Here is a 19,059-nt window from a genome sequence, read left to right on the forward strand (position 1 = left end):
TTAATTTAATTAAAGTATAAATACTTAATAATTAAATTACAATTAAATCAAGTAGGTTTAATGCGACTAATATGAGTACGTACTATAGGAATTAAATAAGAAATATGATGAATGCAGATTAGGGTTTTTTGCATCTGACAATTAAGTCAAGTAGCGAATAGCAAAATGAGAATTGCCTATTAGAATAGGTCTTTAGGATTGATCAGAAATAGACCAGAATTGGTATAATGGCAATGAGCCAATTTTGGGGTATTACAGGTCTCTTCCATTAGCTTTTCAAAGCTAGCATCAAATACAATCTTCATAATCTTCTTTGCTTCAAGCTTCGTGGCATAAGGACTTTTTAACCATTTTTTATCAAGAAACATGTACTTGAGGTCTAAGAATGTCCCAGATATGCTTTCAAGTTTAGAAAATTAGTATTAAAGCGTTTGACCCTTGCTCGTACAAGATCCTTACCACTAATGTGCTCTCTCATAAGACTCAAGACCCATGTATGGTTGTAGATGTACTTTGCAGTATTCCTTTCATCTTCAACCACCTTCTCCACATAGCTCAATTTCCCTAGATCCTCAAGAAACAAGTCAAGACAATGGGCAACACAAGGGCTCCAAAATAATGTGAGATGTTCCTCCATCAGAAGTCTACTGGCTGCCACATACGCAGCTGCATTATCAATCACAATCTGGATGACATTAGCCACTCCCACTTCTATTACCACCTCATCCAACATGTTACACAAATTTTTTGCATTTTTTATTTGATTAGAGGCATCAACTGCTTTTAGAAATACCAACTGCCCCCCTGAAGCAACTATGAAGTTGATGAGTGTCCTATTCCTGCCACTTGTCCACCCATCAGAGATAATAATGCAACCTTTTTGTTCTCAAATTTTTTTTGCTCTTCCACAAGCTGATGAATGTTTCTTACCTCGCCATCTAACAACGACCCACTCACCTCATAGGGAGTTGGGGGCTTCAACCCCTTACTTGAGAAAGAAATTGAAGTTACCACATGATCCCAATATGAACTACATAAAGCATTGAAGGCAATATCATTGCAGATCCAAAATCTTGTAATTGCCACCTTTGTCTTCTCATGCATCTCTTTGTTCCATGCAAGGCTTAGCAAGCCGGGTTGAGCACCAAGAGTGTTTCGTGGAACCCAAAAGTCTGATAAAGACCCACCCACACTCCTTGACCCTCGTAACCGAAGCCCAATAGAAGAAGCCTCTCCACCTGTTTGTGATCCTATAGAACTAAAAGGCCCCATCGGGGCTGCCATGGCCTCAAATATCCTTTTTCTGCTGCCTTATTTTGTGCATATTTTGAAGGCTTGTCAAAGCCTCTCTTGTAGCTTCTTCCGGGCATTTATCACACGCTATAATATCATTGCGTGGAACTTTCGCAAGATGGTATTTTAATCGGCTTATACCTAAAGTCATATGTTTTAAGCAATGAATACATTGGACTTCTCCTTTGTTTGCCCCTGGGATACCATGTTTCCATAAATGGTCTCTCTGTCTGCCACTAGTCATCTTGTGTGAGAAATAGGTAGACTTTGAGAACCTAACAAAAAAATAACAAATTATAATTAATAGGTTAAAATGCACTAATTGTATCTATATTTATTGATAATAGATGTATGAATTCTAAATAATAAAAATCTATTATCAGTTTCTTATATAAATTTTATTATAAAATAGTGTATGTACTATATCTGTATAAAAAAGCAGATTAATAATTATTAAATAAATTTAACTATACGGAATACACATTTTTAATCATAATGTTAAGTTTTTTACTACTGTGTATTAAAAATAAATTATGAAACCCTCTGTAATTAATTTCTATAAAATATACTCTACACTGTCTACAGAATTAAATTTTTTTTATATATAATATATATTATACATATTACATATTAACTAAATCATTAAAAAAATTGTATAATACTATAATTATAAACTAAAAGTATAAACGCAAGCTGAGCCTTCAGCAAAATACCTAGATTTTGCACCATAGTTCCAAGAATCATGGCGATTCACGCGATTCACGCGATTCGGCGATTCGATTCAAGCCAAACGATTTTTTGTGAATCGGTGAATCGAATCAGCGATAAAGGGTTTATGAAATAAGTTACTCACTAAATTTCAAGGGTTTTTTAAATTTTCCGATTCATGGCCGATTCGATTCCGATTCATGGCCGATTCACGATTTGATTCGGCCTTGCCGATTTCGATCCGATTCCGATTCTTGTTACTTTGTTTTGCACACAGGGCCACGAAATGCAGTCGCTCAACTAGAAATCGCACAGCAGGGTCAAAAAATCTGGTCACACAGTTGCGTGGATGAGCAGAATGAAGTCGCGTGGAGAGTGGATGTTAATGTGTTTTCAAGTTGCAGCGTTTTTTGCAAATAAACTCTAACTCGTGGGCTAAAACTTTAGCATCATTTTAATAATATTTTTGCTCACATTGTTGACTTTTTTCAACATTTTTTTGGTTTATTTACGCATGCGATTTGGTGGGTTTTGCTGATAAAATCGCAGCGGATTTTTTAAAATTTTGTGGCCGGTTTTATGTGTGATAATATCTCGTCAGTGCAGTTCGCGAAATATTGCAATTTTGGCGATATTTTTCCGATTTTTTAAACTATGGTTAAAACTAATCAATTAAATTTATACCACATCACACTGAAAAAATAAAAAAAATGTCATATTGAAAGTTAATACAAGGGAGTACAATAACAGTCGATAATATTAATTTTTGTTACCCAGAAGGGTAAAACCACTAGGTTACCAAAATGGTTATTACTATTTACTACTGTGGTGAAATCTAAATTTGATATCCTTTGGTGGAGGAAGGCATATCATTTTTGGATGAGGTGACAGAGAGGATCACATACTCTTACAACATGAGAAAAATCATTAATTTACCAATGATTGAACCTATTTTCTTTAAATGCTAAAATCCTCCCCATGATCCTTGGGTCATCTGTTTCAGTACATTACATATTGACCAAATTCGGTGACATCTTCATCTTTACTTTCATCCTTTTCAACCTATGAATGCCTGTTGTCATGTTGACCTACTGCCTGCCTGTTGTTACCCAAATATTATTACACAGCTTTTGCCATTTATTTTGTACCCCAGCTTGCACATGCTATGGAATTCTTATAGTGAGCTTCAATTGGTGTTTTTCCTGGGGTTTCTGCAGGTATGTTAAACCCTGTACTATGCAGCGTGATTTAAGAGAGGATCATAATTTTTTATTTTAACAAATTTTAAGCAATATATTAAAAAACTTTTTTGTTTTAATTTACTGTCCTGCTGGTATGTAAACTTAACAAGTCCTTATTTTTGTGCATATCTGGCATCTTTGGTTAAAATGCGATAGCTCTCTTTGATATCAGTTCCTCCAAAAGGGAAAGGATCACCTCTTCTAATAAGAGGCACACAACATCTCTTTATGCTTCTCATTCTCTCTACTCTTCAGTGCATCCTTCTTAAAATCTGACAACCACCCCACTGCTGGCTAGGCAATCTTGTTAATGTTTTGCATAAAGATAAACAACAATAAGGAAGAACAAATTGGTTAAAAGGACGCAAGACATTATCCTAGGAAAATCTTTCCACTTGAAGGGGAAAACTCAACCACACCCAAAAAAAATATCTTTTATTGATAATAAAATTGTTCAAGTACAGTACTTTCACTTGAAACTACTATTTTAAGAATTGGGAGACTTTTCATGTCACAGCTAAAGGTCTCTTCAAATTTTTCCTAAAAACAAGTCTGTTCATATTTCCAAATGTATGTGAGATGCATGACACATGTCTCTTCATTTAATATTATCTCAAATAAATATCTTATCCAGCTATAAACAGAATTTATAGGTATTATCTAATTTTCAAACATATAGCAAAATCAGCAGCAAAGATTTCTATCGCAGCTACGACCTTCAACAGTCCCTCTTTGCAAGAGAGAGATCTTTAGTATGGAAGACATGCATAGCTGCAACCAAAGATGTCAATGATAAATTTACATCAGATAAGACATGTTATCTCAGCATATCATAACTCACCATAGTTACTTCATAAGCACATGACTTCCTCCATGCCTACTCGTAGAGGATGGTCCACCACACATACTTGCTAAGGGTGGAACGAGGGCTTTCACCTCAGACTTCTCCAATAGAAGAATGCATTTCCACCATGCCTACTTGTAAAGGGTGGTTCACGATACCTATTCATGGAGGGTGGAACAGGGGCTTTCACCTCAAACTTTTCCTAGGGTCTGCTTGGTTCGTGGAATTGTAGATTTAGCCAAATCAAGGTTTTGCAAATTTTCATTCCTATTTTTGGGATTTTACTTGTACTGTTTGTTTCACTCGATAGATGAGTGGAAAGATAAATTTTTATGTATAAAAGCTTGGAGTTGAAGGCAGACTACAAAAAATAGTCCAATCTAATTTTTTTACACTCCTCAAAAAGCATAACCAGTTTTGATTTTCAATTCCTAGTTGCTAGTGGGAAGCCTGATAACCTGGTTTTGAGACAGAATTAGAGGTCTGGTATTTTAATTCAATTTTGCCAATTTTGAAACAAACGTACATTTTTTCAAATCCAGATAATGAAAAAGCCAATTTCTGTCATTTTCCACAAACCAAACGGTCCCCTAGAGAAGAATTCGTTTCCACCATGCCTACTTGCAAAGGGTGAAATAAGGGATTGCACCTCGAACTTTTCTCATAGAAAAGAACTAATTAACAAGGGATTGCACCTTGGATTTCTCTCACTGAAAAAAACTCATTAATATATTTATAGGAATGACTGAGATTCTCTCTCAACAGAGACTCCCTCTCAGCAGGGTAGGCTTTGATCACCACAATAGGATAGCAGATGTAACCTCCCTTGAAGCTCAACATCTCCCTTTGAATATGTATTATGAAAGCAACATCTTCATCTCATTGCTTCTTGCTGCATTCTGCAATCAAGAGATGTATCAAAATTTTATAAAATCAACTATAAGGGAGATCAATGTTCAAAAAAAACACACTATCCCCAGTGATGTAACAAGAATTTAAGATCAATATTCAAAGATTGAATGCTTATCTCTAACAGTCTTCAAAAAGATAAACTGAACCAATAAAAATCATGTCACCAGTTACTGGTTTGAGCTATTTGATGAAGAATGGCACTGTGTCTTCTTGCAATTGCAACTCATTAAAATAAGCCTAGAGCTACCAGCTGTGTCTAGACAGTACATCTGAGGACAACCTGAGTATGTCAAGCGGTCTTGTCTTTCTTCTGGTGATGACACACGATGTGAATAATAGATTCCAATACCACTCGACACGGCAGCTCTCACTCAGAACTCTTTCTATCTCCAACTCTGCCCTTTATCAACAGTTCACAAGCACACTATATGTGATTATAACCCTATGCTGTTGGCTCTAACAACTCTGATTAAAACGCTTGAAAGCCTCTATGAATCTTCATTGCTGTATTTCACAGTTTTCGCACAGGTGAGCTCTGATATAAGCTCACACCAAAAGCATCGATATGGGGGTTTGCATCCAAAAACGATGAACAAGATTTGATCACACAATGTTTACATATATCATCCAGCATATGACGATTTGCACAGGTCTCAGATTTAAATGGAGGCATCTTCACGTGCTGCTGCGACCAATATTTCATCTACACTTGTTGCGACTGTCATCACCCCTGCTAGCTTCCGCTTGATATACCTCACCCTGTATATTATGCTATGGTCGTTGAGGAGATTAAACTCTTCAGTCCATGTCTGTTCATTAGTCATCAAACATTCAAACTCCAGCCCAACCATGGATGCCGCTATCCGTTTTGCTCCCATGGGAAACAATTGAGTACCGATTAATGGTTCTACTACTGCAAGTGAGGATCCCCACTCTGCTTTAGTACCGATTAATGGTGCTACTACTGCAAGTGAGGATCCCTACTCTGCTTGATGTATACGTCCGGAATGATTATTACTTCCCATTATGTATAGTGTGCCTTCCTTGCATGATAAGCAGAACCCACACATAAACTGATTACGAAAATGGCTTTCTAGCTTTCAACCAGCCAACCACCACTCACGGAAACACCCGATAGTCTCCTGAGCCTGTCTTGAACAGAGCTCTCAATATATTAACAGCAGATAGTTTTATCAATAAGTCCAGACGTTCTCTTCTCCCAACTCCAGTGTAGACATTTTCAGACAATTGTTTTACTTCAGAAATTCAATCAAAGTCCCATGACCACATTCTCTATGATGTCAAGACTGTTGACTATGGGGGATATTCTCCCCATACAGTCTGGAAATGTACAGATGCAACTCAAAATGATTTGCAGAACCTAGTTTACACAAACGATGTGAACCAACGAAAATAGCAGGAAAACCATTTGACAAGAATGTGAATTGGTAAGACATAATAAGCTTTAATAAACTGACTATCATAATAAAGAGGCTTTGAATGATAATAAAGCAGCCGGCAAATGTAAAACAGCTCTTCCCATATCCATGGTCACACATAAGCTGGGCCTTTCGCCATTTTGTCTGTCAAATCATTTGACGTGTTTCCTTTTGAGATCAAGACAGTTTCTGTTAGCTGAATAATTCCAAAATAATTAGCTCAATTCAACAATTTCCTGGATCCTGATATGCATGAAAGAAGTGATATGCATGAAAGAAGCAGATGGTCAAGCTCCAATCGGAGAGCAAATTTTAGACTTAAACAAAGAAGCTAAATTCAGTGCGTTGTCTCTCCACCCATGCAAATGCAGACCCAATTAATATTTACAAATAGCAGATAATACATAATGTCAAGTGATGCGAGGGCTGGTTATTGCAGAAACCGCTATAGCAAAACACACATCTGATAGTACAAAATGATTTAAACATAACAAATATTCCTATATCAGATATAAATGAGGTAATCAACCAGTAACCCAAGAAGATACAATGACAAAAATCATACTTTGAGACAAAATAATATATGCTGAATAAAATGAGCAACATGGAGCTTGAGACAAGGAAGCTTGCTTTGAACAGGGGACACAAACAATGAGAATAAGAATATGCCATGCATGAACTGAACAGAAATCAGAGGGCTGAAGAGGTAGGAACAAAACATGAAGAGAGAACAAATAGCTAGAAAGACTCCCTTATCTGCTGTTATTTAACTTGGCTCTGATACCATGCTAATGTTTTGTCCAAAAATAAAGATAAACAACAATAAGGAAGAACAAAATAGGTACAAAAGACACAAGACATTTATCCTGGGAAAACCCTTCTACTTGAAGGGAAAAACCCAAACACACCAGAAAAATATCTCTTTTATTGATAATAAAATAGTCGAGTACAATACTTTCACTTGATACAATTACATATAAAGAATTGAGACTCTTCATCTCACAAATGAAGGTCTCTTCATTTTCTAAAAACAAGTCTTTCCATATTTCCAAACATACGCCTCTTTGCATGACCATGCCACATGATGCATGTCTCTTTATTTAATATTATCTCAAATAAATATTTTAAATATCTTCTCCAGCTAAACACAATTTATAGGTATTATCTCATTTTCAGACATATCGCAAAATCAGAGGTAAAAGATCTCTATCGCAGCTACAATCTTCAACAAATCTGACACCTTTGCTTTCCCTCTTTAATTATTTTCGTTTGCTTATCAAACTCGCTTTTGTCTCGCAAAAATATATTGTAGTTGTCGGTTAAGACTAGCCCCCATTTGCATGGCCTTGATGATAATTTGAGTCCTCTTTTATCACAAGTCCTATACCCAAGAACATGGATAGATGGGATTTGATGATATTAAATGCTTCCACATGATTGGTAGTTTAAGCTTTTGGCCAATTCAAGGTGTTCAAATAAAACTTGAAAACAAATAGAAATGATTGCAAGTTATGATTCCTCTTCAGTTGAGCGTAAAATAAATAAATAAATTTATAACAATCTTACCTAATGCAAATCCGTTTAATGAAGTATATGTGCTTAAGTTATGATTGATTGGATTTGCTCAAGCTTTGTACAAGAGTTTGGCAAAGCTTATGATCCATGGGATGGCATTTTGATAAGCATGTAGCTATTCTAGCTTGCCATGTCGGATTGAGGCTGAATTTGTAGATTTTTTGAATGAGGATGTAAACAGTGTAGATTTGATGTTGAATGATGGCTGAGATGCATGAGTGTAATTCTATTTAATGTTTGTTAGCTTCTAGGTGAAGATAAAAGATGAATGGTCAAAATTGATTGCAAATGGGTTTTTGGGAATTGAGGTTGATTGGGATGATTTTATTAGTTGTTGGGTTGCTTAATGATATCAATTTTCCACAATCCAGTGTATCTTTCTGTTGGGTTACTTTTTAAGGTCAGTATAAAAAATTATCTTTTTGTGAGTGGTTGAGATTTATTGCTGTCTGGACGTGTAATAAGAAAATCCTTGGTTGTTATTTCACACGTGCAGGCCCTCAGATTTCTGAGAGTTTCGTCTGAAAACCCTTCCAAGAGCTCTCAGACAAAGTGCTGGTATAGAAAATGACTTTTGAAATGCCAAAATAACTTCCAAATCTTCAATTTATGCTTTTCCAATTTTCACTCCAGTAGCAATTTCAAATTAGGGTGTTTTTCCACCCTTTTTAATTAAGTTGCCGGTTCAGATTTGAGTTCGAGATGCAGGTTTGAATTTGTCCAATTTTTTTTGCGTTGGGTTCGGGTTCATTTTGGGTTTGTCTGTACAATCTTTTAAAAATAATAATATAAATGTATATATATGCTGTCATGCGGTGTATGGTTGCTAGACATGTTTCGTGTGTTGTCTATGGTTGCTAGACTCTGGCCATGTTATGCTCTAAGATTCTGCAGTGTATGGTTGCTAGATCCATACTGTGCTGTGAGTATGCTCCTGTGCAGTGAAGAGACATGCCGTTTAATACCAAAATAGTGCTGAAACGTTTGCCATGCAAGACAAATGCCATCTAATATGAATGCCGAAAAAACATTTAATAATCCTTGCCGTTTTAGGGTTGGAATGACAATAAAGTCAAAAGATTTTGTTGAAATGTCAAAGTGACCAAAGTCCCTCTTCATTCGCTCTGGGATCACACGTCATTTCTGATGTTTTCTCAAATACGAACAGTGTCCTGCTGTGCGAATTTGAAGCAGATTCCATAGCCCGATGACAACTTTGCAGCGATTTTGAATTGACTGCGAATACTGAGTGAATCTGCTTCCAACTTCAGCGTCTGTGCAGCGAATATGGTAACTTAGCTTTCTAACATAAAATAATATTGTATTCTTATTTTAATCTCTTTTTAGGATTTCAACGTCGTGGTCTTTATAAATCACAAACCTGCCCCCTTTTTAAGCCACAAACTTATTTAATGCCTAGGGACTTGGGCTGAATATTTTGAAACTTATTATATTGGAAGTGACTATAAATATAATAATTACTTTTATTAGAAATTTATCAACACCAATTAGGAAATAATTAAAATTATTTCTAATTTTTTTCCAAATTAAAATAACCGTGTTCAAGATACAGAATAAACTTGCATTAAATTGATAAGAAATCCTCAATGCTTTGGGTCTATGAATTGGACCCATGTAAGGACATAATACATACACTCTAGGAAAACATCTTTGGTGCTCAGTGATGAGTTACTTCATTTATTAAATTGAACTTCAGTATCTGTAAAATATAGATGAACATCAGAAGTACCTTTATTACCGTATTGACATAGTATTAATACCAATTCCCAAACCTTTTCATTTTAAAGTTAGGTGTTCATTTGACATTTTCCTGTATGGGGGATTGATGCTTATAAGAATGTAGATCAATTATCAGATGAAGGAACTGATGATTAGAATATAGAAATTCAGTGAGATTCAAGAACTACACTGGGTATTGTTTATTAACATATGCCTATTATTTATGCACTAAAGTTGTGCTGCCCCCATTGAACCAGGTGGCGCTGCCCCCACTTAGATATGATTCTCTTACCGTGTTGCCTATTATTTATTTAGGCTGGTAGGGGCAAACATGTTCTTTTTTGTATTTGACCTTACGAGCTTGCCCCCACCCATTGCCCTAACTATTGTTTAAAATTTAAATACTTCATCCCAATTCTTATGGACAATAACGCTTTCTACCCCTCCTCTCCATCCAATCACTAGTGATCAAATGATCCAACCTTGGTTGATTCAGCAGTCAAGAGTAGAGTTCCCAGATTTGCCATGAGTCATCCTAGTCAGTGAGTCGAGTCATACTCGATGAGTCAGATGGACTTTGACTTGGACTCGACCGAGTCAGACACTTCACTCACCCAACTCTGCTGTCCGAGCCTCTTCACTCAGCTGGCATAAATATAAAGTTGGCTTTTAAAAGACTCAGAGAACTTCTTTTTGACTTATTTCTTCCTTGTGAACAAGGGTGTCCTTTATCCCCGACTTTGTTTGGTCGTCACATCAATAAGTTGGAAGAGTGGTTAAACAAGGCCAATGGAGAAGGCATAAATTTGGTAGGTTATGTGGTAAGTTTGCTTTTATATGCTGATGACCTTATCCTTATTGTTAAATCTGGTCATGGTTTGAGAGAGCTCCTTTGTCATGAGGTAGGGATGCAAGGCGCTACCCATAAGACTAGAGTCGTGATCTTTTCTTTGAAAAGAAAGAGCAGCAACATTCATTTATATTTGAGTGCAGCTCTTTAGAGATGGTGGATGAGTACAAATATCCAGGAACTGGTTTTCATTATAGATGAAGTTGGGAGATGCAGATCAAAACAAATTCAGGAAAGATGGTAAGCCTTTTACCTTCTCTAGAATAGATGCAGGAAAGCTGAGTTGTGGGATTGGAAGACTTGGGGGAATAATGTATCAAAATGGAGGCAATTAGAAAGAACCCCAAAACATCTTATTACTAGTAACCTCAAGGTTAAGTCTACGGGCCCTTATGAGATTCTCTTGGTAGAGATGGGTATGTTTCGGGTTGAAGCTTCAGTAATTATTTGCTTGGTAAGCTACATAAAAGAAGTGGGAAATTTGGATAAGCATTGCTGGCCTAAGATGGCAGTTGAAGAGGAGTTGGACCGTAGGAACAAAAAGGCGAAGGATACTAAATAGCAAGTGGTTGAACACACAAAACATAAATATCTAGAAGTGCCCAAACACTAACATTGAGATGGAAAATTAAAAATAAAATCTTATTATATTAAAGAGTTTAACCCCACATGGGAACATGATGATAAAGAGTATTTAAGATCTGCAATTAAAGAAAAGGCCAAAATCCTAATTGCCCAATTGAGGACCAGGTCTCACAATTTGAGATGTGAAACGGGTAGATGGACAGTTCCCAAAGAGGATTGGGAGGAAAGATCCTGTAACTTTTGCAACGAAGGGGTGGTTGAAACAGAGTGAAATTTTATCAAAGAGTGCAACTTATGAAGATATTTGGTGGCAATACGATGACAACATACTAGTGAGCAACATAAATGAACTTTTTGAAAAGACAAGATTGCACAAAAGGGCTACTTTCTTAATGCAGATCCACCATAGAAGGGTCAATTTGGAGAAATTGTAGCAGGCAAATTAATTGGTTTTCTCTTGGTCCCTTAGACCTCTAGTCTAGTGGACGTCTTTAAACTTCAATTCAATTCAATGCGATGCAGCCCTAAAAATTCAAGTTTAGATGCAAAAGTCATGTCTGGAACTAGAGTGGTTTACTGAGTTTCAATAACATCATCAAATAGAAGCTACATGAATGCCACTCTTTCCTATGATAGCTGCAATTTCTTGTGTTTTTGTGCTTTGTTCAACAAGCAAGAGATTTGGCAGGAAAAGATTTGTAATTTGCATTTGTGGGCTTTATTCGTACAATTTTTGGCATCTTAGAAATTCAAAAAAATGATGCACGCTAATTTGGTCCCAAGGTGCTAATTTGGTCTCTGTGGCAGGGGTGCTGCTTCAAAACCCCTGCAAGGGATGCTACCCCTTGACCTCCTTGTGGGTGTTGTCTGTGAACCCCCATTTTATTTTTGAAGCCCTCTACAACTTTGAGCTTGTGCAATACGAGTCAATATCTACACTCTTGTCATTAATCTTCCTGGATAATACTTGATGTCTTCATTTGAATTTCTAGGTATGATTGTGTCAAGATTTTTCCACCAATGTTTCTAATCACACTACGCGATCCATCATTAGGAGGCAAGAGAGCCAAAGAGAAGAGAGAGATGATGGATCATGTAGTGTGATTCGAAACGTTGATGGAAAAATCTAGACACAATCAAACCCAGAAATTCAAATGAAATCTAATGGATTATTGAAATCTTATAGCTCTAATTGATGTATACTTGTACTTCTTCTGTGGGGGATGATGTAGTTAGCATAAAATGCCTATTGTTGTATTTGATAATATTGGTTATTTGTCAGTTTATTGATTGTCGTCAATTTGTTAATTTGCTTTTGCACTTATGTGATCAATGTATATGTATGTACTTGATTGTTGATCAAATTAGCTTCTATTTGATATTTGATAATTTTATTATCTTCAAGTTTTATTCAATAATGGGTGCATGAAATGAGTTTTAAATCCAGAAAATTTTCTAAATACTAAGGGTTTTTCCAGTTTGTCGAGCCTGAGTAAGAGTCTGGGAAACTATTGATTGAGAGGGATTTTTCACTCTTTTTGTACAAAAAAATCATCCTTTGGATAAAATGCCAATTTTTGGCTATCTGGCAGAGAGAGTTAACCATCTTCTCTTGGTGAAAGAGAATCTGCTAGTCTCTCCCCTCAGCTCAGCCGGGAGCTTTGGTTTCCAGAGGCAGTGATTGGCGACAGTAAGGTAGTAGAAAAATTAGACATTCCTAATGTCCAACAAATTATTTAGTTTGACACATCTGTCTCGCACCCTTTGTTTCTCCAATGATCATTTCTTTGATTAATTTCAAATCTGAACTCTACTCTGCAGAGATGATCATTGTCAATCTCTTGGAAGAGATTAGACTGCCAATTTCATTATTTTTGATTTGACTTCTTTTTACAATGCCAATTATCAATCTAGAAATTGACTATTTTTAATCTCACAGCTGTAGAGACATTTCTAGTCACCTTCCCTATCGCTTTGAAAAGGGACCCTTTCAAGCGTTATGTTAGGCCTATAAAGTATTGCGAGCCATATTTAGCAGAAGTTTGGCCAAGAAACTATGTCCATGGTTTGGCTTTCTACATGGCTTGGTCTGTCTGGTTTAGTTGACTTTCTAAAACTATTATTGAAGGTAATTTTTTTTAAGTGTGCCATAATTTACACTGTGTCTTCCCTTTCACCTCAATTTTAGGAAGCTTCAATAAGTGGGCTGTTTGAGGAGCCCTCTATTGGAACCATGGTCTCTTCTTCTTTTAATGGTTCCAAGGTTGATCTCTCTTGCAGAATTCGTAACAAGGAAACATTTTGAGTTATGCACAATGTGTCTGGTTCCTGTAGTTCATGGGTTTGTCTCTGATTCTCCATTTACATTCTATCTTGAAGGGAAAGAGTAAGAGTACACCAATTAAGTGTTTTAGGGTTTGAAAAAAATGCTACTACCTAACAGTCATGATATTGGTGTAGTTATTATAATGCTTTTTAATAACAACATGGTGTTAAGTTATTGAAAGAAATAGAGTGACACTATGCTGCAATCAAATAGAAACCTTTGTTGCAGAGATACTAGACTTAGTATACTTCGTCTTTAACTACTGAAGCCTATCTTGTTTGGTTGTATACTTGTGATCATTTTTAGTTATAGACAACATGTTTCTTATCTTTAAACTGGTGTTTCGGACAAGCCTTTGAATTTGGGTTATAAACTTATATGTTTCGTTGACTATGCTTTTGTTTATCATTGTGCTTGCTCCTGTTTCATTGTATTGTAACACGGTTAAGAAACTGTTTTTGTTTGTTGGAGTAAATATTTGTACAATTTTTTGATGTGGCCCTTTGTCTAACACACATCACTTCTTCTTTCATGTGTAAATTTGAAGGCCTGATACTCTTGATCCAGCATTATTACGGCCTGGTCGGTTGGATCGAAAAGTTGAATTTGGCTTACCTGATTTAGAAAGCAGAACACAGATTTTTAAAATTCATACACGCACAATGAATTGTGAGCGAGACATTCGTTTTGAGCTGCTTGCACGTTTATGCCCTAATTCAACAGGTTACTTCAGTGCCATTTGATCCCTAATTTGAATAGGGACGGTCAATCTGTTCGTAGTGTTGAAATTGGTAGATGTTTTAAATAATTGTTAGGATGACTGTTTTCAGTTTGGTTTTTAAGGTTGGAATCTATCAGATTCTTTAATTTTGTGGGGGTTGATTTAGTATCTGGAGCAACTTTTAATGTAGTTAAGCCTTTGCTTTTATTTTTTCCAGGTGCTGATATACGTAGTGTGTGTACTGAGGCTGGAATGTTTGCCATAAGAGCACGTAGAAAAACTGTTACTGAGAAAGATTTTCTTGAAGCTGTCAATAAAGTCATCAAAGGCTATCAGAAGTTCAGTGCCACTCCGAAATACATGGTGTACAATTAATAATATGGTATTGTGTATGCCATATCTTCTATTGGATGTTTTGAGTTGGATGATGTTTGCGCGGCCACAAAATATAGCTGTATTTGTGCTGTAAAATTCCTGCCATCTTGTTCACTGCAGCAAAATATTTGAATTCTATTTCTAGATAATTGCATTGTTGCATGAGCACCATGAAAAAAAGATTTCTAGTCTATCAATTTGCATATTTTTCATGTTGCTTTCTAAGATTCTAATTGCTTCTTGATTGCAACCTTGTCAATGATTGTAATATGCTAATATATTGCAATTATGCCAAAAAGTCATTTGTGAACATTTATTTCCTCCATTTTGAAGCAATTTATGGAGTTTGATATTATTCCAACCTTGGAAAGTTCTCTTTGCCCATCAGATTAAATTCTCTGATGTTCCTTATAACTACGTTGCTGCTCCTTGCAGTCTGCTCTGATCATTCCTTGCTGAAATGGAGTGAAGACTGAAATTTCCTTGAAATTAATTTGTGTTATTGGTTGCATAATTTTTTTGATTAATTATGATGGGAAAATCCTGTGAGCGTATGGTTGCATTGACAACTACCTCAAATATTTGCAAATTTAAATTGTTTCCTGAAATTGGAGTACACTTAAAAACCCATTGGATTATTATCTGGGTAGGTGAAAAGAATTTTATCTCTGTCGCAAAGCCCTGTAACTGGCCAAAACGCAAACACATTATTTGTTAACCCCAAAGCTCGGAAACTAACCAGCCTTGGACGTAAATATGGTATAGATCCAAACCACTAATTTTGCAGCATGGTAAACAATGCTCATATGCGAAGCAATTAAATTAATTTATTGCAAAGATGGACATGAATAAATTAGGCGCACGTTATACAAATGCAAGTTGGCCACATTTGTTGATTTTCTAATATGTTTATGTTAAGTTTGTAGTTAGTTTGATATGATCATGAGTTTTATTATTAATGGTAAACCATCATCATTATATATATATATATATATATATATAGAGTGCATATATTATACATATGGTTATTTGTATTATTATTACACTAACTAATGATGTTTAAACCTTGGAGACATGAAGAGACATGTCTCCTCTTCTCATACTTATATGAGATACAAATCTGCATTTGAAACATATTGATAACAATGACAATATAATTACATTTGCAGACACGAGCCAAGTAATTTAACATGGTATCAGAGCCAAATTGCGAATGTAAAGAAGCAACTTGTTCTAGAGGAACTCTTCATTAAAATTAAAATTTCTCTAAACATCTTAAGAATAGTTTGAATATCGTAAAGGACAAATGAAGACAAGAAGATCGGCAGTAGATAATATTTCTCTAGTGGGATGACACTGATCACAAATGAAACCGATTGGGAAAAAATACAAGATAGAGGTGTCCATATCAAAACATACACGTGAGTCATAGCAGCCATATATATATATATATATATAGAGGAAGCGCATCGACTCGACAATACAAAACTTTACCGCAACATCCATGTCAACCTGTACTAAACCCACCTTACAAGGGATCTCGTGTTTGAAGGAATGCAAAGAGAGAGAAGGGTGGCTATGTGTAATGACCGTGGTCACACAAACAAGGATGAATTAACATGTATATTCTTACTCGTCATTGCTTCGTGCGACTCCCATAAGGCGAATGGGGAATGATACAAGCCAAGTGACAACTCGATATTCATTCAAACTACATCAACATGACATGTAGAATATATGAAAAAAAATATTAAGAATAGCCAAGGGAAACAACGACCAGGCCCACGGTCAATCCCACTCAGCCTATTATTGATCACACACACCTTGGGATGGACATGAGAGTGGGCTTGGTCAAAGGGAATACCCAACGATTGGCTTGAGCCCATAATATATAGTGGAAGTCGTAGGTTAAGTATGAAAGCAATCTACGTAACCTGAGAACCCACTAAGTGTTAAGACTGAAATAAGAAATAATTAACAAGAAGAGAAGAAAAGGAACAATTTATGAGTCCAAGTCAACATCCCTATAGATTAGTGCATTCAACCAACGATTTTTTTGACACAGGAAAGAGATTAAAGTTTGAGGAAGGATTTTCTCCCGTGTTCTTGCTCGAATGCGAACCAATAGAGATTGAGATTGCTCATTTTGGAAAGTGTGAGGCATCATAAATGCCGCAAGCATTGGAGAGAGGTGTGTAGTGAATGTAGATGGGTGGTGTTTTGTACTTGTCCTTTAGAATGCAAGTTTTGATAATCTTTTTGATTATGGATGCATGTAAGACTCATAATATTCTCATGTGTCGATGACTTTCTAAGACTATAGTGTCTTGATCATTCCTTCTTTCTCCATCATAACTCCACCAGTTGGTGTCAAGAGTTTCTTATAACTTAGATCAATACTCCCTTGATGTTGGATGTGTCCCTTCTTGTTCGATTCCTATCAGAATCTCCGCCTTGGTGTCATTTGTTGTGCCAGTAGTCTGCAATGACTAGTGGTGGAATGGATGCATTGTGTATCTATATTTGCCTTCTACGCTGGTCGATGTGGAGGAGAGTGGTGATTCCATTATCTCTGGTGCTTGTGTTTATAACTGCTGCGAAGGATATCCAATATCTTCCCAACTGATCTCCAACATCATTTCATTGAAGGTCGATCATATATTATGTAGATGAAAGTTTCTTCATTATTTCGTCAACTGTATTTTCTTTGTATGTCCATGCCCTTTGTATCATCTATTCCCATTCAAAGCAACTGTAATTCTATAGACTAGATTCTTCTTTAAGAATTTTATGAAAGATCCATAAATACGTAGGAAGTTTGAGGAGTTTAGAAAGTTTGTGTGTGTGTTGGGAAGTAAATTCAACAAACAAAAATATATAAATGGAAGCATAGTAGACATAAGTGAGCATCGAATGGAATGCCAACGAAGACGGAAATTTATGTGACGGGACCTCAATCGATGGTCAATCAAGGTCCGGCATAATTGAAATGAAGAGAATAAGTGGTAATTAAGTCTATGTTGGGAAGAAATAAAAAGTCAAGACTATTAAATATATTTGATATTTAATGAAATAGACATGAGATCCTTACCTACTACTATGAGAAAAATAAAAGGTAAGTATGTTTTATTTAGTTGAATGATTATAAATTTAAAATAACATGTTTATAAAATTTTACTAATATTCATCATAATATTATTATGAAAGGAATTCCTAATAATATTATCAGTTATATAAAAAAAAAATAAAACTCATAATAATACTGATTATAAAATGTTATTTCGAATAATAAGATAAAAAAGATAGTAATATTGTTTTGAGAATAAAGATGATAATATTTGTTAATATCTTATCATTTTGAAAACTAAATATTATTATTATCTTTGAGTATTATAGTAGTCCTTTTCTTATTTTTATTATTAATAAGAGCTATTTGCTTTGATTTTTTTTTCTTCCGAAAATGTTTTTGTAGGAAAAGAAGGATTAATATCAAGCTGAGGGAGCTTAACGCTCCATCAAAGGCATTATTGGATGAGGAGCTCAGGAGATCAAGATTTAGAGGGAACCTAACATTTTGTTAGAGGCAACCTTGAAAGAGAGGGAGCAGATAGAGGATATGATTTTGTCAAACTTCAATGATCTCGATCATATTGATTTAGAAGGAGTAAACCATGTTGCGATGGAATCTTTAGTGATCGATAAATTGTAACAATAGGACTGTAATTCATGCAAGTATGTGATTTTAATAGGCCTACCCCTTGTGTACATCATAAGAAAGTGGCGACTTCATTTGAACCATCTATGATAAATGATAAATGATAAATGAAAGTTGATGTATGAGTTGTGGAGCCATTCACGTGGCACAATCATACTCAATCAAGATATTGGCGTATTGTGGATAAGTTTGTGTTCACTTATACTATTATGCTAAAATGAATATTTGTGCCTTCAATAGACGAAAAAAGCAAAAGGTTATTTGCCCTGATCTTTTCCTTTATGTTTGAGGATGTTCTTATAGGGAAAAAAAGTTGGTACTTTACACATGCTACCAGATATTGTGTAGACGCAACCTAATGATAGTAACTCCAAAGACCTCGATGATCAAGATGGATAAAATAAGGCTCTCATATTTGATGATTGAGATTATAAGATTCTTCTACATTAAGAGGGAGTATGCCACTTCTTTGAAGGCAATGTAGGAGCTTAGAAGATTAATACTTAGAGGGAGTTTAGAAACACATGTAGGTGACTGCATGATGTTGATGGGCCTACTCCTATGTATATCATGAGAAAGTGATGACTTGTCACTAGAAAATAAAAAAAATGATATTAGATTTAGAGTGAGTTCGACAAGCATCCTTGGGTAAAAAGAGTTTTTGAGGAAGTAACAAGAGGACCTGACTTCCCAGGATTGATGTTTAGAGGGAGAAATTTTGAGATGCAACCCTTT

The 19,059-nt window shown here is 35.6% G+C and overlaps 1 protein-coding gene across 1 annotated transcript in view; it reads left to right on the forward strand.

The window, feature by feature from the left end:
* LOC149543144 (26S proteasome regulatory subunit 7-like) overlaps positions 1-14,970 on the forward strand; it is a 40,557-nt gene extending 25,587 nt beyond the window's left edge. Inside the window, exons 9-10 of the mRNA XM_089798043.1 lie at positions 14,061-14,236; positions 14,452-14,970. Coding sequence (XP_089654169.1) covers positions 14,061-14,236; positions 14,452-14,609 — 334 coding nt within the window. The 3' untranslated portion in view covers positions 14,610-14,970. The remainder of the gene's footprint in view (positions 1-14,060; positions 14,237-14,451) is intronic.
* Positions 14,971-19,059: the final 4,089 nt, after the last annotated feature.

Source organism: Cupressus sempervirens, chromosome 8 (assembly GCF_028749045.1).
Source record: "Cupressus sempervirens isolate cs-2001-9-10 chromosome 8, ASM2874904v1, whole genome shotgun sequence".
Classification (NCBI taxonomy): Eukaryota; Viridiplantae; Streptophyta; class Pinopsida; order Cupressales; family Cupressaceae; genus Cupressus; species Cupressus sempervirens.